The following is a 20,671-nucleotide window of genomic DNA, read 5'->3' on the forward strand; positions in this document are numbered from 1 at the left end:
CTCCACAACATCCTCCTAGGATACTAGTTCTCCCAGGTCATGCTACGTACAGTCACCCTGTGCTCGGGTAAAGGTTCAACTATTTGCTGCAAGTATTCGATGCTCTTTGGGCGGCGACATACACGATGCATCATATCAAGGTTCTGTTTTAAGAGACTATACAACGCGAATAGCTTCTCAAATGTCACTGATCTTTAGGCAACAATTCACCAAATAAAGAATGAAACCATTTCTGTATTTCCTGCTAAGCATTCAGCTAAAACTATTTTCTTCATCCTATAACCATGGTATGACTTAAAAAGTTTGAAAGCATTCAAAGTCCATCTGTTTTAAAGGAGCCACATGAATGAGCTATAAATGATGAAAGATAACTGACCTGTTGCATTTCATGGTGTGACTATTTTGATCTTACTCTGAGCTGTAAATGTTGTTGTAGGTTGCTGTAGTGAACACAATAGTTTCAGATATTTAAAGACAATCCAATCTAGAAATTCCCAACTAATCAAAGACTGTGTTGTTATTCGGGTTTTAAAGAATCAAGTATTTAAAGAATTTGAGAATTTTTTATCCAGTGAGGGTTGGCCTTGAGCACCAGTATGAAACCAAAACAAACGTGTTAGTCCATGCCTCCTATCCCTGAGGGTTAGGGTTAGGGTTAGGCACTGTCTCCGAAGGTGAGCAGGATAGTGGAGGCCATCTTTTTAGAGCTGTGCCGCATCCACTACGAGGGACGCACCATCGCTGGGACCCGGGTGAACCGCTGGCAAGCTGTCTTGAGGGACTACAGCATGATCCGAGACAACGTCTACGGTCATCGGGCCCTCCTGGCAGCCGCCCCCCTCCAGCTGTACGAGGTCAACAGGCGGACAGTCATGCAGTGGTGAGACTCGTGTGTTTCCGTCTGTCGTGTAGGGTTGATGACAGGTCGATTGTGGACAGAAGATGCTGACGACAAGCTTTTTATGTGAATGTTTTTTACCTCTACAAGACGCACAAACGCTTCACCCACTTCAACTGCAAGCGCTGCGGCCTGCCTATGAACAAGGAGCATGGACACACTCGCTACAGGGGAAAGCTCTTCTGCTCTAAGACCGGGGGACGCTCTGTGGAGGCCTGGTTGGAAGAGCAGAGGAGCCAGCAAACTCCCAGGGTCAGTGACTGTTCTCTGTGCTCATCATATCAATCTTATGTCATTGATTCAAGAGATTCTGACACAATATCTACTTCTGTTTTTCTGCAGCAGCAGCAGGAAGAGCAGCAGCAGCAGCCGTCTGCTCCTCACTCTCTCACGAAGAGGAAGAGGAAGTGAGTGAGTGAGGGGGGGCGGGCGAGGCACTTTGTAAATATTGTCTATTGTATTTGTATATATATGTATATATATGTTGTATTTATGTAAATAAGTTCAACCTTTCTGTAGCTGAGTGAAACTAAATAATGTACATAAAGTTAAGGTTTTTGTATTGTATATATCATTTTTAAATTTCAAATCTGACTGAACAGTTTGATTACACTTTAAATCTGACTGAACAAAGTTTGTTTACACTTTAAATCTGACTGAACAAAGTTTGTTTACACTTTAAATCTGACTGAACAAAGTTTGTTTACACTTTAAATCTGACTGAACAGTTTGATTACACTTTAAATCTGACTGAACAGTTTGTTTACACTTTAAATCTGACTGAACAGTTTGATTACACTTTAAATCTGACTGAACAGTTTGTTTACACTTTAAATCTGACTGAACAGTTTGATTACACTTTAAATCTGACTGAACAGTTTGTTTACACTTTAAATCTGACTGACCAAAGTTTGTTTACACTTTAAATCTGACTGACCAAAGTTTGTTTACACTTTAAATCTGACTGACCAAAGTTTGTTTACACTTTAAATCTGACTGAACAGTTTGTTTACACTTTAAATGTGACTGAACAGTTTGATTACACTTTAAATCTGACTGAACAAAGTTTGTTTACACTTTAAATCTGACTGAACAGTTTGTTTACACTTTAAATCTGACTGAACAGTTTGATTGCACTTTAAATCTGACTGAACAGTTTGATTGCACTTTAAATCTGACTGAACAGTTTGATTGCACTTTAAATCTGACTGAACAGTTTGTTTACACTTTAAATCTGACTGACCAAAGTTTGTTTACACTTTAAATCTGACTGAACAGTTTGTTTACACTTTAAATCTGACTGAACAGTTTGTTTACACTTTAAATCTGACTGAACAGTTTGTTTACACTTTAAATCTGACTGAACAGTTTGATTGCACTTTAAAGAAATGTGAGTAAAGTGTTGAATTATATGGAGGGATGTAAACTCTAATTTGGCCTTTTCTTCAATAAATGTTGATGAGTTGATTGTAAATGTCTCGGTGTCCTTTTGGTCGTTTCACTGACAGTGACTCTCCTGCATGTTGCTGCCTCACACTCTGATCACAGAGCAGCCTAACCCTCCACATGGGCACTGACACATTTACCACCTGTCAGATCACATGACCACAGCAGAAACACAGATCAGGATGATCTTTGATGTAAGTACAAGTATTTGACGACACTACAGGGAGAAACCATACTACTGGCCACCGTGGGAAAACACAATAAGATTAGAACAAGTCTCATCACTGACATGTCAAATCAAAAGCTTTTTGATCCACTTTCATGTCCTTGACATCTGACAGGCTTCAAAGGTGATCTTTGAGAGGATGCTCCCCCACCCCCCACCCCTGACCCCCCACCCCCAGGAAGAAGCCTTGAAAGCTTGAAGGTGTTGCTCTCTTCATTTGCATCCATCTAAAAGGTGGGTGATCAGGCCCCATTGTTTACGGCTGCTTCCTGTCTAGGTGCTTGAAGGGAGGGCAAACGACCATCACCAAAGCCTGGAGCTGAAAGTCAGCTTTCACAGTGGGTGTCCACGTCTGGCTTCTTCTTTGGCCTGCGGTCATTTAAACTGCAGTTATTCTTCATCATTGAGTCTTTCTTCTCTGTCAAGTAAGTGCCTGATGTGCTGTGTGTATTGACTATGTTCTTCACTGCGCTGTCTGTATCTGAATATTGACTCTGCTGTTTCCTCAATTCTTCTTTCCAGGATGAACCACGAGAAAACACTGAGGAAGACAAAGCACGTTGTGCGGGAGAAGCAGCTTACAGGTGTGTAAGAAAAAAACTGGAAATGTTCAGACAGTTTTTGAAAAGCTTTACTGCTGTCTTTACATGTGTACTGAATTTCAATGTCATGTTTTACTCTCTAGACTCTGAATTAAGCCTTTCGGAGTGGTCCGGGACCTCCTGGCCTGGAGAGAGCTCTGCCTCCAGCAGCGAGGAGACCTGTCCACCTGCAACTCCTGCCAGCAGGAGGAAGAAAAAGGAGACCACCGCTGCCTCCACCTCCGCTCCATCAACCTCCACATCTGGTCGGGGCCCCACCAGATGCACTTTGTACAGGAGGAGGAAGAGGGAGGAGAGGGACCGGGAGGTCTTGTCCGAAGCCCCCCCTGAAACACCTGCGAGCAGGGAGTGCTCCACGTGCGGGGAAATCCGGCACAAAGACACAGGTCATGTTTTCTGTGTGGGTGAATTTTTCTGCCCCATGGAGCAGGGACCAGGTGGGATGGGGATGGTGGAGTGGTTGGGGGTGAAGGCCTGCCTGTTGACAGTGGCCAGGACGTCACTGTGGCGCCTACTAAAGAACGTGAAAGATCCACGGGACAAGAAGAAGAAGGGGGGGGCAAACCCAGAAAGCCCTCCAAGGTCAGGGTGTGCAGTCTGTGCGGCCATCCGGACAGAAAAGACTTTGGCCACAGCCAGCAATTTCTTTTTAATAAAAAGGAACATTTCTGTAGCCTGTACGAGGGGATCACAGTCGAGATGTGGCTGGCCAGCAGGAGAAGGATGGCCGGGGGGAGGGAGGAGGAGGAGGAGGAGGAGGAAGAGGAGGAGGAGGAGGAGGAGGAAGAGGAGGAGAAGAAAAAATAGCTGTTGTTGAGTAGTAGTAGTAGTACTAGCAATAGCTGTATTGTAAATATTGTGTGTGTTTTGTGTGAACAATAAACCCTTTTTTTTCACACCTTGATTTCCTCTCAGACTCTTTTGATTCTTTCACTTGCTCAGCTGTAGGAGAAAAACACACACACACATCTCAGCCAAAGACACACTTTGCTAGCCTCCCTTTAAAAGTGCATTCACAGCGGGGCTGGAGAGGCAGAGAGCCTCGTTTGTTGACGTGCGGGCTCCGTCCGCGTGGCTAATTTGCATGGAGGGGGCGGAGACGCAGGACGGAGCCTCCGGGCGCAGGACGGAACGACACGCTGCCGCGAGGGCTCATGGGATTTCTGCGTCCCGTTTACCAGGAGGCGAACCCCGCGCGGGCGCCCCCGTGCGCTGATCGGGAAACGCCGCGGTGGGCCGTCTCCAAAATTTTTGGAGGGCCGGACCCGGCCGGAAAAAGCGGACACAACGCCCGCGGGGGACACCTCGACAAACCGTATCCAAATTTCTGTATTGTTCCAATTTTATCTTCTCTGTGTCCTGTTCTTCTTTCGTTCTATTTTCCCGCCTCACGCAGTCATTGGCCTGTTCTTCGTAAGCAACACTCCACGGAAACGGCCTTACTGAAAGTGTCCAGCGACATTATGATGGCTGCTGACTCTGGAAAGTTCACGGTCCTGGTTCTCTTGGACCTGTCCGCAGCCTTCGACACTGTAGACCATCAGATTCTGCTGAGAAGACTGAGGGATCAAGTTGGACTGTTGGGTTCAGTTCTAAAATGGTTCTCTTCTTATCTAACTGGACGAAGCTTCAGTGTAGCAGCCAACCAAATAAGGTCGGAGTCTGCGGACCTGCTGTGTGGAGTGCCTCAAGGTTCCGTCTTGGGTCCTGTCTTGTTTTTGCTGTATTTGATCCCTCTGGGAAAGAACATACGAAGGTTCTGTGATGTTTCTTTCCACCTATTTGCTGACGATATCCAGCTGTACTGCTCTTTTAAGCCGTCCGAGATCCAGAAGCTGAGCTCCCTACGTCTTTGTCTGATGGAAATCAAACAATGACTCAGCGAAAATTCTCTGCAGCTCAATGCTGAGAAAACAGAAACTTTGATTCTCGCCCCTGATGACTCAATTCCAGGGATTAAGCAGTTCTTGGGGGACCTAGGCCAGTCCGTGAAGCCTAGTCTTAGAAACCTGGGAGTTATTTTCGACAAAGACATGTCTTTAGTCCAGCACTGTAAACAGCTGTCAAGGAACTGCTTTTTTCAACTGAGGAAGATCTCCAAACTTAGAAACATGGTTTCGCAGAATGATTTGGAGCTCATTATCCATGCCTTTGTGTCTTCACGTTTAGACTATTGCAATAGTTTGTTTTCTTGTCTTAACAAGAAAGAGCTCTCTAGACTGCAATTAATTCAAAATTCTGCAGCAAGAATTCTGACCCGCACAAATAGGAGGTCCCACATATCCCCTGTTCTGAAAGACCTTCACTGGCTGCCAGTGTCCTTTAGGTTCAGGTTTAAAATCCTGGTTCTGGCCTTCAGAGCCCTACATGGTCCGGCTCCCTCTTACCTTAGTGAGCTGATCCAGCCTTACGCCCCTATGCGAGCGTAAGGCTATGGATCTATGGATCAGAACCTGATGAAGGTCCCTCGAGCTCATTATCACACTAGAGGTGACCGGTCGTTCCAGGTCGTTGCTCCGAGCCTCTGGAATGAACTTCCATCATCCTTGCGCTCAATTGATTCAGTTGTCACTTTCAAGAGTCAACTGAAAATGTTTTATTTGTCCAGGCTTTTAATTAGTCTCTTTTAGGGCTGCTATGATTTTTGTGCTGTCTGTGTATTGCTTGTGATGTTTTTAAACCCTGTTTGTGAAGCACTTTGTGGCCCCTGCCTGCGAAAAGTGCTATATAAATAAATTTTACTTTACTTTACTTTACTTTACTTCTTTCGTTCTATTTTCCCGCCTCACGCAGTCATTGGCCTGTTCTTCTTTTGTTCTATTTTCCCGCCTCACGCAGTCATTGGCCTGTTCTACTTTCGTTCTATTTTCCCGCCTCACGCAGTCATTGGCCTGTTCTACTTTCGTTCTATTTTCCCGCCTCACGCAGTCATTGGCCTGTTCTACTTTCGTTCTATTTTCCCGCCTCACGCAGTCATTGGCCTGTTCTACTTTCGTTCTATTTTCCCGCCTCACGCAGTCATTGGCCTGTTCTTCTTTCGTTCTATTTTCCCGCCTCACGCAGTCATTGGCCTGTTCTTCTTTCGTTCTATTTTCCCGCCTCACGCAGTCATTGGCCTGTTCTTCTTTCGTTCTATTTTCCCGCCTCACGCAGTCATTGGCCTGTTCTACTTTCAGGCTTGAGCCGGAGAAGCTGAGGGAAAAGATTCGCAATCTTTCATTGGACGGTTTTACTTTGCTCCTAGCTCCCTGATTGGCTGTCTGTGTGAAAGCCCGCCCTCTTCACCTCTGCAGCGTCTCACGGAGCTCATTCAGTGTCTGGACGCAGCGGTGAACCGAGCAAAAGCTACGTACCTGTCCCAGCAACAAACTCAAAACTAACGGAGAAAGAAGTGAGTATTACTATCTCATTTAGTCATTATTACCAGTTCTGTTCTTATTCTTTTATTTTCTGTGAAAAAAACGAGGCTAAACCGAAGCTGTTTTAGCCGGAACGAGTTAGCTTAAATCAGCTCTGACCCGGCGCTTCTCTAAATAAGTTGATTAATAAGTTATTCAATTGACTTTTCTCCGTTTTTCTCTTATTATACTGATATATTTTTACGCTGCTTTTATCTTTATTGCTGTTAAATGTGTGTGTGGAGCAGCTAGCTTGGAGCTTCATTCATTCCGTCCGTCCGACGTAGTTTCAAAACTCGGTAAAACTCCAAGTAATGATGAATAAAATCCTCCATACTTAATACAAAGATCAGTACGGGAAAATAAAGAGCATTTTACTCTTTGTTAGCCGTGTTTTAAAGCCTTTATTCCTCTCGTTTTGTACCGTGAAATGTGCTCGACGTCAGTTACAGTGCGGGGCTGTTACACCGTGTTTGTTAAAGGGATATAAATGAAAACGTGTCTGATAAAGACTGTAGAATAAGCACATTATTTATTTGTATCTGTTCTTTAACAGGACGGGTTGTAATTTAGAGGAGAAAGTGTCTGTGTTTAGTATGGCTGTTTAGAGCAGCCTTTTTACTCATCAACGTGTCATATAAGTGATGATTCTGTCACTGTGCTTTCACCTGCTTTATGTATGAATGAAAGCTCCAGTATAAAACACTATACAAACTAATGTTTATAAAAATAGCTCAAAAGAATGAAAGCAGATACAGCACAGTGAAGCATGACATGATTAAACATGTGTAATAATAGTGAGTGAGAGCAGACACAGGCCTCCTCCCTGCAGTAATAAGTTGTACTCGATATTGTTTTAGGGGATTATTGTATACAGAAGGGGGGGGGGGGGGACAGCGGGTGTGTATTGTAACTAATGTCTTGTGTCCTGTCTGTCTGTATACTGCTACTGGATGCCTTGAATTTCCCTCGGGATCAATAAAGTATCTATCCATCCATCCATCCATCTTGTCTCTACTCTGCAGAATGGACTTCAAGCCTGTATTCAGGACCACGAGCCCTCTGTCCTCTGAGCTCCTCCTGAGGCCTTCTCCTGAGGCGCTTCAGCTCGCCCAGCACGGGGGGGTCTTTCGGATCAAGTCGGCCGATGAGGTGAGTAGGGAGGCGGAGGCGCGTGTCCTGGAGGCCGGAGGTGACCCCGGTAGCCGTGAACTGTTGCTCTGTGCCAGTGAGCTCCAGTTTGGCAAATACCGGAGGCAAACATTTAAGTGGCTCTTGAGCCACGACGTGGGTTACGCCTGCAGCGTTCTGGCCTCCCACCAGGCAGAGCGCGAAGGCGGCGACACGTCACAGACGCCCCTCGCCCTCAACAAGGACGCCCTCATGTCCTACGCTCTGCTGTTTCCTGAGATGGCGGCCCTCATCCAGGAGCGCAGGATGCGTGAGGGCGTGCTGTCGGTGAGGGGCATGGACGCCACGTTGGTGGGCTTTGGGGCGTACGCCAGCCGGACCTTCCAGGCCCTCTTTGAGGATCCGTCCAGGGAGACGACGACGTGAGTGTTGCTGTCACGGGAGTGTTTGTGTGTTGATCGTCTGAGACAACGAACGCTGGTAACATGAACTAACGTGTGCCCTGTTTTATTTTCTGTGTGTAGCTACCTGCAGTGGGTGAGGACTCAGAGGGTCAAGGACGGCTCCCGGATGCACCGGCTGCAGTCGTACGTGCGGGGGAGAGACCAGGAGGTCGCGGCCGCACCTCCTCAGGATCCGCACGTGGTGCAGCAGCCGGCTCCATCGAGTAAGCACAGCTCAAGACTGGAGGCGCACCAGCTGCAGGTTAAATTCATAAGACCACAGCATGCATTCATTTCTTTTTCCTTTCTCACAGTCTCCGGGGAAATCCCTGAGCAGCTCCTCCTGGACGTTTGGGAGGAGGACGATGAGTGTGAGTATTTCATCCGTGCAACAAGTTTATGTGAACGTGTGAGTTATGACAGAGTGAGAACCACAGAGTCTGTGTTTGTAGCAGCAGCAGCAGCAGGAGGAGGAGGAGACGCAGCAGGAGGAGGAGGAGATGCAGCAGGAGCAGGAGGAGATGCAGCAGGAGATGCAGCAGGAGCAGCTGCACCTCCGGCCCTGAGTTTTGGAGCAACGGTTAGGAGATCTGATGAAGTTGATGAAGTTGTTCTTGTGAACATTGGGATCTTTAGACTGACAGAATTCTGATCTGTCCTGCAGCTGCTGCCAGCATCCTGGAGGAAGCTCCTCCCTCAGCAGGACCACGATTGGCTGGGCAGGGCACTGTTCACCAAGAACAGCAGAGGGGCGACAGTGCTCACCAGCCAGCTGCGTCTGTGGTGGAGCCCCCCAGAGGCCAGGCCCCTGTACACCCAGACGCCCTCGCCCAACGCCTTCTTCCTCAGCCGGTTCTTCCTGTGGGCCCCCTACAGGATGTGGGCATACAGGCTCGTGTGCCCCAACTGCAAGCGCAGGTTGACCGGCGCCGGGCTGTACAAGACGGTGAGGAGGGTGCTGGACATGAACAGCTGGTACTTCATGGGCACGGAGTACCTGGAATGCTGTGCATGTCAAAAGAAGTACGCGGCGTGGGCGAAGGACCTCGTGGACCAGCTGGACGTAGCTCACCAGAGACAGTTTCCAGCCATCCTGACCTACAAGTAAGCAGATACATCCTGAGTGTTTAACATGTCTGTGTTTAACATGTCAGTGTTTAACATGTCTGTGTTTAACATGTCAGTGTTTAACATGTCTGTGTTTAACATGTCTGTGTTTAACATGTCAGTGTTTAACATGTCTGTGTTTAACATGTCTGTGTTTAACATGTCAGTGTTTAACATGTCTGTGTTTAACATGTCAGTGTTTAACATGTCTGTGTTTCTCTCAGTGTTTAACATGTCAGTGTTTAACATGTCAGTGTTTAACATGTCTGTGTTTCTCTCAGTGTTTAACATGTCAGTGTTTAACATGTCAGTGTTTAACATGTCTGTGTTTAACATGTCTGTGTTTAACATGTCTGTGTTTAACATGTCAGTGTTTAACATGTCTGTGTTTCTCTCAGTGTTTAACATGTCAGTGTTTAACATGTCAGTGTTTAACATGTCAGTGTTCAACATGTCTGTGTTTAACATGTCTGTGTTTAACATGTCAGTGTTTAACATGTCTGTGTTTAACATGTCTGTGTTTAACATGTCTGTGTTTAACATGTCAGTGTTTAACATGTCTGTGTTTAACATGTCAGTGTTTAACATGTCTGTGTTTAACATGTCAGTGTTTAACATGTCAGTGTTTAACATGTCTGTGTTTAACATGTCTGTGTTTCTCTCAGTGTTTAACATGTCTGTGTTTAACATGTCTGTGTTTAACATGTCAGTGTTTAACATGTCTGTGTTTAACATGTCAGTGTTTAACATGTCTGTGTTTAACATGTCTGTGTTTCTCTCAGTGTTTAACATGTCTGTGTTTAACATGTCAGTGTTTAACATGTCAGTGTTTAACATGTCTGTGTTTAACATGTCAGTGTTTAACATGTCAGTGTTTAACATGTCAGTGTTTAACATGTCTGTGTTTAACATGTCAGTGTTTAACATGTCAGTGTTTCTCTCTGTGTTTAACATGTCTGTGTTTAACATGTCAGTGTTTAACATGTCTGTGTTTCTCTCTGTGTTTAACATGTCTGTGTTTCTCTCTGTGTTTAACATGTCAGTGTTTAACATGTCTGTGTTTAACATGTCAGTGTTTAACATGTCAGTGTTTAACATGTCTGTGTTTAACATGTCAGTGTTTAACATGTCAGTGTTTAACATGTCTGTGTTTAACATGTCTGTGTTTAACATGTCAGTGTTTAACATGTCTGTGTTTCTCTCAGTGTTTAACATGTCTGTGTTTAACATGTCTGTGTTTAACATGTCTGTGTTTAACATGTCAGTGTTTAACATGTCTGTGTTTAACATGTCAGTGTTTAACATGTCAGTGTTTAACATGTCAGTGTTTAACATGTCTGTGTTTCTCTCAGTGTTTAACATGTCTGTGTTTAACATGTCTGTGTTTAACATGTCTGTGTTTAACATGTCAGTGTTTAACATGTCAGTGTTTAACATGTCAGTGTTTAACATGTCTGTGTTTCTCTCAGTGTTTAACATGTCAGTGTTTAACATGTCTGTGTTTAACATGTCAGTGTTTCTCTCTGTGTTTAACATGTCTGTGTTTAACATGTCAGTGTTTAACATGTCAGTGTTTCTCTCTGTGTTTAACATGTCAGTGTTTAACATGTCAGTGTTTCTCTCTGTGTTTAACATGTCAGTGTTTAACATGTCTGTGTTTCTCTCTGTGTTTAACATGTCTGTGTTTAACATGTCTGTGTTTAACATGTCAGTGTTTAACATGTCAGTGTTTAACATGTCAGTGTTTAACATGTCAGTGTTTAACATGTCAGTGTTTAACATGTCTGTGTTTCTCTCAGTGTTTAACATGTCAGTGTTTAACATGTCTGTGTTTAACATGTCAGTGTTTAACATGTCTGTGTTTCTCTCTGTGTTTAACATGTCAGTGTTTAACATGTCTGTGTTTCTCTCTGTGTTTAACATGTCTGTGTTTAACATGTCTGTGTTTAACATGTCTGTGTTTCTCTCAGTGTTTAACATGTCTGTGTTTAACATGTCTGTGTTTAACATGTCAGTGTTTAACATGTCTGTGTTTAACATGTCTGTGTTTAACATGTCAGTGTTTAACATGTCTGTGTTTAACATGTCTGTGTTTAACATGTCTGTGTTTAACATGTCAGTGTTTCTCTCAGTGTTTAACATGTCTGTGTTTAACATGTCTGTGTTTAACATGTCAGTGTTTAACATGTCAGTGTTTAACATGTCTGTGTTTCTCTCAGTGTTTAACATGTCAGTGTTTAACATGTCTGTGTTTCTCTCAGTGTTTAACATGTCTGTGTTTAACATGTCTGTGTTTAACATGTCTGTGTTTAACATGTCTGTGTTTAACATGTCAGTGTTTAACATGTCAGTGTTTATCATGTCTGTGTTTAACATGTCTGTGTTTCTCTCAGTGTTTAACATGTCTGTGTTTAACATGTCAGTGTTTAACATGTCTGTGTTTCTCTCTGTGTTTAACATGTCTGTGTTTAACATGTCTGTGTTTAACATGTCTGTGTTTAACATGTCAGTGTTTAACATGTCAGTGTTTAACATGTCTGTGTTTCTCTCAGTGTTTAACATGTCAGTGTTTAACATGTCTGTGTTTAACATGTCAGTGTTTCTCTCTGTGTTTAACATGTCAGTGTTTAACATGTCAGTGTTTAACATGTCTGTGTTTAACATGTTTGTGTTTAACATGTCTGTGTTTCTCTCTGTGTTTAACATGTCAGTGTTTAACATGTCTGTGTTTCTCTCTGTGTTTAACATGTCAGTGTTTAACATGTCTGTGTTTAACATGTCTGTGTTTCTCTCTGTGTTTAACATGTCTGTGTTTAACATGTCTGTGTTTAACATGTCTGTGTTTCTCTCAGTGTTTAACATGTCTGTGTTTAACATGTCTGTGTTTAACATGTCTGTGTTTAACATGTCAGTGTTTAACATGTCAGTGTTTAACATGTCTGTGTTTCTCTCAGTGTTTAACATGTCAGTGTTTAACATGTCTGTGTTTCTCTCAGTGTTTAACATGTCAGTGTTTAACATGTCAGTGTTTAACATGTCTGTGTTTCTCTCAGTGTTTAACATGTCTGTGTTTAACATGTCTGTGTTTAACATGTCTGTGTTTAACATGTCTGTGTTTAACATGTCTGTGTTTAACATGTCAGTGTTTAACATGTCTGTGTTTCTCTCTGTGTTTAACATGTCTGTGTTTCTCTCTGTGTTTAACATGTCAGTGTTTAACATGTCTGTGTTTAACATGTCAGTGTTTAACATGTCAGTGTTTAACATGTCTGTGTTTAACATGTCAGTGTTTAACATGTCAGTGTTTAACATGTCTGTGTTTAACATGTCTGTGTTTAACATGTCAGTGTTTAACATGTCTGTGTTTCTCTCAGTGTTTAACATGTCTGTGTTTAACATGTCTGTGTTTAACATGTCTGTGTTTAACATGTCAGTGTTTAACATGTCTGTGTTTAACATGTCAGTGTTTAACATGTCAGTGTTTAACATGTCAGTGTTTAACATGTCTGTGTTTCTCTCAGTGTTTAACATGTCTGTGTTTAACATGTCTGTGTTTAACATGTCTGTGTTTAACATGTCAGTGTTTAACATGTCAGTGTTTAACATGTCAGTGTTTAACATGTCTGTGTTTCTCTCAGTGTTTAACATGTCAGTGTTTAACATGTCTGTGTTTAACATGTCAGTGTTTCTCTCTGTGTTTAACATGTCTGTGTTTAACATGTCAGTGTTTAACATGTCAGTGTTTCTCTCTGTGTTTAACATGTCAGTGTTTAACATGTCAGTGTTTCTCTCTGTGTTTAACATGTCAGTGTTTAACATGTCTGTGTTTCTCTCTGTGTTTAACATGTCTGTGTTTAACATGTCTGTGTTTAACATGTCAGTGTTTAACATGTCAGTGTTTAACATGTCAGTGTTTAACATGTCAGTGTTTAACATGTCAGTGTTTAACATGTCTGTGTTTCTCTCAGTGTTTAACATGTCAGTGTTTAACATGTCTGTGTTTAACATGTCAGTGTTTAACATGTCTGTGTTTCTCTCTGTGTTTAACATGTCAGTGTTTAACATGTCTGTGTTTCTCTCTGTGTTTAACATGTCTGTGTTTAACATGTCTGTGTTTAACATGTCTGTGTTTCTCTCAGTGTTTAACATGTCTGTGTTTAACATGTCTGTGTTTAACATGTCAGTGTTTAACATGTCTGTGTTTAACATGTCTGTGTTTAACATGTCAGTGTTTAACATGTCTGTGTTTAACATGTCTGTGTTTAACATGTCTGTGTTTAACATGTCAGTGTTTCTCTCAGTGTTTAACATGTCTGTGTTTAACATGTCTGTGTTTAACATGTCAGTGTTTAACATGTCAGTGTTTAACATGTCTGTGTTTCTCTCAGTGTTTAACATGTCAGTGTTTAACATGTCTGTGTTTCTCTCAGTGTTTAACATGTCTGTGTTTAACATGTCTGTGTTTAACATGTCTGTGTTTAACATGTCTGTGTTTAACATGTCAGTGTTTAACATGTCAGTGTTTATCATGTCTGTGTTTAACATGTCTGTGTTTCTCTCAGTGTTTAACATGTCTGTGTTTAACATGTCAGTGTTTAACATGTCTGTGTTTCTCTCTGTGTTTAACATGTCTGTGTTTAACATGTCTGTGTTTAACATGTCTGTGTTTAACATGTCAGTGTTTAACATGTCAGTGTTTAACATGTCTGTGTTTCTCTCAGTGTTTAACATGTCAGTGTTTAACATGTCTGTGTTTAACATGTCAGTGTTTCTCTCTGTGTTTAACATGTCAGTGTTTAACATGTCAGTGTTTAACATGTCTGTGTTTAACATGTTTGTGTTTAACATGTCTGTGTTTCTCTCTGTGTTTAACATGTCAGTGTTTAACATGTCTGTGTTTCTCTCTGTGTTTAACATGTCAGTGTTTAACATGTCTGTGTTTAACATGTCTGTGTTTCTCTCTGTGTTTAACATGTCTGTGTTTAACATGTCTGTGTTTAACATGTCTGTGTTTCTCTCAGTGTTTAACATGTCTGTGTTTAACATGTCTGTGTTTAACATGTCTGTGTTTAACATGTCAGTGTTTAACATGTCAGTGTTTAACATGTCTGTGTTTCTCTCAGTGTTTAACATGTCAGTGTTTAACATGTCTGTGTTTCTCTCAGTGTTTAACATGTCAGTGTTTAACATGTCAGTGTTTAACATGTCTGTGTTTCTCTCAGTGTTTAACATGTCTGTGTTTAACATGTCTGTGTTTAACATGTCTGTGTTTAACATGTCTGTGTTTAACATGTCTGTGTTTAACATGTCTGTGTTTCTCTCAGTGTTTAACATGTCTGTGTTTAACATGTCTGTGTTTCTCCCCCTTCTGTCTCAGGCTGTCCTGCGACCGCATGGTCATCGGGCAGATGAAGCGGCACACTGCTGGCAACAGTGTGTCGCGTCTCCGCGCCACACTGATTGAGCAGCACACCGAGCAGTGGATCACGCGGAGCATGCGGTACCTGTCCATTGTCAGCAAGCTGAGAGTCCCGGGTGCAGCGCCAGGGCGGGATGTGACTGTCCCGCCCATGCACCCGATCCCCACCCGAAACTGGCTGCTGTCGGTCTACGTCAGGGAGGCTCTCCCACGGCTAGAGGAGACGAAGGCCAGGATCACATCGGTGTTTGGGGACATCTTGAAGATGGACTCCACCAAGAAGGCAAGCGTGATGTTGTGATGAAAGACATGATGAAGGGAAAACGTGGACACGCACAGTGTAGAGTGACAGTTTGTGTGCGTCTGTGTTTTTCAACGCAGATCACCAAGAAGCTGGCGGGGCAGGCCGCCGGGACCGCCGCCTGGGCCACCAACGTGGGCAACGAGCACGGGCAGGTGCTGATGTCCGTGCTCACTGACTCCGAGGGCGAGGGTCTGCTGCCCATGGCGGGTGGTCTCATGCGGCGCTACAGGGAGGCAGGACAGCGCCCTCCTCGCGTCCTCTACGTCGACCGGGACTGCTGCGCCACCTTCGGGCAGTGCAAGGTGCGCAGCGAGCTCCGAGCGGGGGGAGGGGTCTGAAAAAGATGTCTACCTTTGTTGTGTCGTTTGTGAACTGACAAACGCTCTGTGTCTCCTCCAGGTCTCGGCCATGTTTGCAGAGTGGGACCAGCTGGTGGTGCGCCTGGACGTCTGTCACTTCATGCGACGCTTCGCCAGAGGTGTCACCACCGACAGCCACCACCTGTACGGGCTCTTCATGGCCAGGCTGAGCTTTGCCATCTTTGAGTGGGACCGGGCCGACGTAGACCGCCTGCAGGGGGCCAGGCGGACCGAGGAGGGGAGGGACACCCCGGTGAAGCTGACGGCCGACGAGATGGCCCGTCACTGCCGTCGCCGCACCCGAGCGCCGGACGAGATCGAGCGGCTGATCCGGGAGCTGCTCGATCACTTCTGGGAGCTGACGGACACCGTGGGCGTCCCTCTGATCGACCGGGAGAGGATGCAGGAGATCTGGAAGATCCAGCGCCGCCATCTCCGCTGCATCCAGGACCCTGTAGGGGTGGAGCTCTACACAAAGACGGGGCAGTTGACCAGAGGGGGGGTCGCCCTGCCCGTCTTCCGTTGCGCGAGAGGCTCCACCTCGCTGGAGTCGTTTCACCTCCACCTGTGCCAGTTCATCCCTGGTGAGTGTGTCTCTGTGTGTGTGTGTGTTTCTGTGTGTGTGTGTCTCTGTGTGTGTGTGTGTGTGTGTCTGTGTCTGTGTCTGTGTGTGTGTTTCTGTGTGTGTGTGCATTAGCTGACAGTGTGTCTTTCTCTCCCCTGTCTCAGGCACGTCTGCCAGTGGCCTCCACTTCCAGGTGTACCTGCTGGAGGGCCTGGTGAGGTGGAATGAGAACAGGGCCCGAGCAGCAGTTCAGGGTGGCAGGGGGGGCCCCCTGAGCTGCTACGACTCCCGGGCGATTCAGGCTCTCAACCAGCTCTCCCAGGACCTCATGGGCATGAAGCTGGTTGAGAATTACACCGAGCCTGGGCAGTACACAGGTGAGGGCGCACAGGACCGTGTGTGTGTGTGTGTGTGTGTGTGTGTGTGTGTGTGTGTGTACGTACATGTATGCAGGAGTGAGTGAGGGGGTGGTTTGCACTCTAACTAGCTGGAGCTGTTTTTTCCTTCTCCACACTCTGTTCAGGTGAACTCATCGGTGTGGAGTACCTGTACTCCCAGACGGGGACCCCCCTGCAGGATCCTGGCCAGGACCCTGATAAGCCCGACGGCACCGAGGACCTGGAGGAGGAGGAGGAGGAGGAGGATGCGGGGGACCTGAGGTTTGCGGACGACCTCAACATGCTCCTTTGGCAGCCTCAACCTGCCCCCGTCGAGGCCCCCGCTGGCGCCCCTGTCGAGGCCCAGATGGAGGAGGTGCAGGAGGAGCAGGTAACTTGACTCAACGTGTTGTGAACTCCTCCAGTAAAAGCCCGTCTCTGTTACCATTCTTTCTAACACTCGTCTTTGTCTGCCGCAGGATGTCATCGGCCCCGATGGCCACGGCGGGTACCAGCACGCCGTCCGTCTGGCCCATGCCCTGGTGGGGCTGCGTCTCCAGGCCTGGGTGACGCAGCGGCAGGTGGCGGAGGTGGTCGCCCTGTGGGGCATGTTGTCCGACAGGGACAAGGCACCCGTCTCCTTCCCGCCTCACCACCAGGACCGCTCGGTATCGGGGAGGTTCCAGGCGAGACACAAAAAGCTCAAGGCCATCGTGGGCCTGGACAGCAGCGTTCGGTACGCGTCCGTGTTTGGACTCGCCTCTCCGTCTGATCTTCTGGTGTCTGGATCGTTTGTTTGAGTTACTCAGTCTCTCTCTCTCTCTGCAGCTCCTTCCTGGGCCAGGTTTCCGGTGCGGCACTGTCTCCGAAGGTGAGCAGGATAGTGGAGGCCATCTTTTTGGAGCTGTGCCGCATCCACTACGAGGGACGCACCATCGCTGGGACCCGGGTGAACCGCTGGCAAGCTGTCTTGAGGGACTACAGCATGATCCGAGACAACGTCTACGGTCATCGGGCCCTCCTGGCAGCCGCCCCCCTCCAGCTGTACGAGGTCAACAGGCGGACAGTCATGCAGTGGTGAGACTCGTGTGTTTCCGTCTGTCGTGTAGGGTTGATGACAGGTCGATTGTGGACAGAAGATGCTGACCACAAGCTTTTTATGTGAATGTTTTTTACCTCTTCAGGCACAACGAGAGGAGCAAGGCCTTCACCACCGAGCAGCTGTCTGCGGCCGTGCCAGGGCCCAGCGCCCAGCAGACGACAGAGGAGCAGCTGGAGCCTGCTCGTGCTCTGTTGTCTCAGGCTGTGCGGCCTGACCGGCCCCTCACCTTCGATCTGCCTGAAGATGCGTCCGGTCAGGCCGCCACGAGCCGTGGGGCCCTGGCGCCTGAGCTGCACGGCCTCCTCCCACCCGCCACTGCGTCCGCTGACGGAGCCTCGTCATCCGCGACCCCCCAGGCCTCCACCTCCACGGATGCTCCGACCTCGTCTGTGCCCCGTACCACCGCCTGGCAGAGGAAGGTCAGGGAGGAGCAGCAGCGCCTGGCAGAGGAAGTGGGTGCTCTCTACAAGACGCACAAACGCTTCACCCACTTCAACTGCAAGCGCTGCGGCCTGCCGATGAACAAGGAGCATGGACACACTCGCTACAGGGGAAAGCTCTTCTGCTCTAAGACCGGGGGACGCTCTGTGGAGGCCTGGTTGGAAGAGCAGAGGAGCCAGCAAACTCCCAGGGTCAGTGACTATTCTCTGTGCTCATCATATCAATCTTATGTCATTGATTCAAGAGATTCTGACACAATATCTACTTCTGTTTTTCTGCAGCAGCAGCAGGAAGAGCAGCAGCAGCAGCAGCAGCAGCCGTCTGCTCCTCACTCTCTCACGAAGAGGAAGAGGAAGTGAGTGAGTGAGGGGGGGCGGGCGAGGCACTTTGTAAATATTGTCTATTGTATTTGTATATATATGTATATATATGTTGTATTTATGTAAATAAGTTCAACCTTTCTGTAGCTGAGTGAAACTAAATAATGTACATAAAGTTAAGGTTTTTGTATTGTATATATCATTTTTAAATTTCAAATCTGACTGAACAGTTTGTTTACACTTTAAATCTGACTGAACAGTTTGTTTACACTTTAAATCTGACTGAACAAAGTTTGTTTACACTTTAAATCTGACTGAACAAAGTTTGTTTACACTTTAAATCTGACTGAACAGTTTGATTAGGGTCTGATCGGTAAATCTGATCGGTGGGGGTTGGTAGAGAGACACTGTGGGTGATCGAGGAGTGTGTGGAGAGAGAGAGTTGAGAAGCACTTTTGCAGATAAGCACGTCCCACGAATCTTCACTGTATCATTCCAATTTTAATATGCGGTAACCAGTGGGGCCGTGCTATTCTTCTCTGTATCGTTCCAATTTTAACATTTAATATGCCAACCAGTGGGGCCGTGCTATTCTTCTCTGTATCGTTCCAATTTTAACATTTAATATGCCAACCAGTGGGGCCGTGCTATTCTTCTCTGTATCGTTCCAATTTTAACATTTAATATGCCAACCAGTGGGGCCGTGCGATTCTTCTCTGTATCGTTCCAATTTTAACATTTAATATGCCAACCAGTGGGGCCGTGCTATTCTTCTCTGTATCGTTCCAATTTTAACATATGCTAAACAGGCCATGCGAAAGGTCTCTGCATCATTCCAATTTTAATATGCGGTAACCAGCGGGGCCGTGCTAATCTACAAAAGTGCTTCTCAACTCTGGCTATAAAGAATGACGTAAGTCAAACCAGACAAAACTGGTTCTCTGTTTCCTGTTGCACGCTCTCTCTCTCCACACAAACTCCTCAATCTCCCACAGCGTCTCTCTACCAACGATCTCTCTTTCTCTCTCTCTCTCTCTCTCTCTCTCTCTCTCTCCACACAAACTCCTCAATCTCCCACAGCGTCTCTATACCAACGATCTCTCTCTCTCTCTCAACACACGCTCCTCAATCTCCCACAGCGTCTCCCTACCAACGATCTCTCTCTCTCTCTCTCTCTCTCTCTCTCTCTCTCTCTCTCTCTCTCTCTCTCTCTCTCTCTCTCTCTCTCTCTCCACACAAACTCCTCAATCTCCCACAGCGTCTCTCTACCAACGATTTCTCTTTCTCCACAAACACTCCTCGATCCCCCACAGTGTCTCTCTACCAACCCCCACCGACCCCTGAGGCGCCAGAGTGTGTCATGGAAGAATGCGTCCTGCCAGAGGAGGGGCCTATTCAGCCCTTTGTTCCAAAGCCATCCAATCCCCGTCGTCTGACGTAGCCCTAATCTGAATAAATCTCCCATCATGCCCATGTAACTCTGATGATGTCCAAAAGAACCAGCACACTGAATGAGGAGCTCATTCACTTACGCTGCAGAGGTAAAGAGGGCGGGCTTTGACACAGACAGCCAATCAGGGAGCTAGGAGCAAAGTAGAACCGTCCAATGAAAGATTGCGAATTTTTTCCCTCGGCTTCACCGGCTGAAGCCTGAAAGTAGAACAGGCCAATGACAGCGTGAGGCGGGACATACGAAAATAGAACGAAAGAAGAACACGGCACAGAGAGAATTGTTACACAGCAGGCGCGAAATTTGGGTACGGTTCTTCGAGGTGTCCCCCGCGGGCGTTTTGTCCGCTTTTTCCGGCCGGGTCCGGCCCTCCAAAAATTTTGGAGACGACCTACCGCGGCGTTTCCCGATCGGCGCGCGGGGACGCCCGCGCGGGGCTCGCCTCCCGGTAAACGGAACGAAGCAATCCCATGAGCCCTCGCGGCAGCGTGTCGTTCCGTCCGGCGCCCGGAGGCTCCGTCCTGCGTCTCCGCCCCTTCCATGCAAATTAGCCACGCGGACGGAGCCCGCACGTCAGCCCCGCTGTGAATGCACTTTCTTTGTTTTTAAAGATTTGTTTTTGGCTTTTATGCCTTTATTATAGAGGGAGGACAGTGGGTAGAGTCGGAAATCAGGGAGAGAGAGTCGGGAGAGACATGCGGGAAATGGGCCACAGGCCGGACGCGAACCCGGGCCGCCCGCGCGCGAGGACCGAGCCCCAACACATCAAATCAAATCAATCTTTATTTATAAAGCGCTTTTCATACTTTAAAAGTAGCACAAAGTGCTTTACATGTTAGATCACATTGAAATCACATTAAAATCATTCCCACCCTAACCCCCACGCATACAAACAGTATCACACTCATACTCACAAGCCACCCCACTCTCCAACACACACACACACGCAGACCTACACACATATACACACATGCACACACACCAGCATCAATAACATGGACAGAAGGCTGAGTACGGATGAACATGGGGTCCCCGTGAATGCACTTTTAAAGGGAGGCTAGCAAAGTGTGTCTTTGGCTGAGA

General features: G+C 46.3%; 1 protein-coding gene across 1 annotated transcript; it reads left to right on the plus strand.

Moving 5' to 3' along the window:
- Positions 1-7,586: 7,586 nt before the first annotated feature.
- On the plus strand, positions 7,587-19,482 carry LOC306821868 (uncharacterized protein; the record flags this gene model as incomplete). Its single annotated transcript, XM_079340465.1, has 13 exons — positions 7,587-8,123; positions 8,226-8,368; positions 8,459-8,515; positions 8,809-9,248; positions 14,720-14,953; positions 15,052-15,276; positions 15,374-15,917; positions 16,063-16,275; positions 16,422-16,666; positions 16,755-17,011; positions 17,104-17,352; positions 17,460-18,137; positions 19,452-19,482. Exons 1-13 carry the CDS (start codon positions 7,597-7,599, stop codon positions 19,480-19,482), a joined length of 3,843 nt encoding a protein of 1,280 aa, XP_079196591.1. The 5' UTR covers positions 7,587-7,596.
- Between the last annotated feature and the right edge of the window lie 1,189 nt (positions 19,483-20,671).

Source organism: Symphodus melops, assembly GCF_947650265.1.
Source record: "Symphodus melops genome assembly, chromosome: 1".
NCBI classification, from domain to species: Eukaryota; Metazoa; Chordata; class Actinopteri; order Labriformes; family Labridae; genus Symphodus; species Symphodus melops.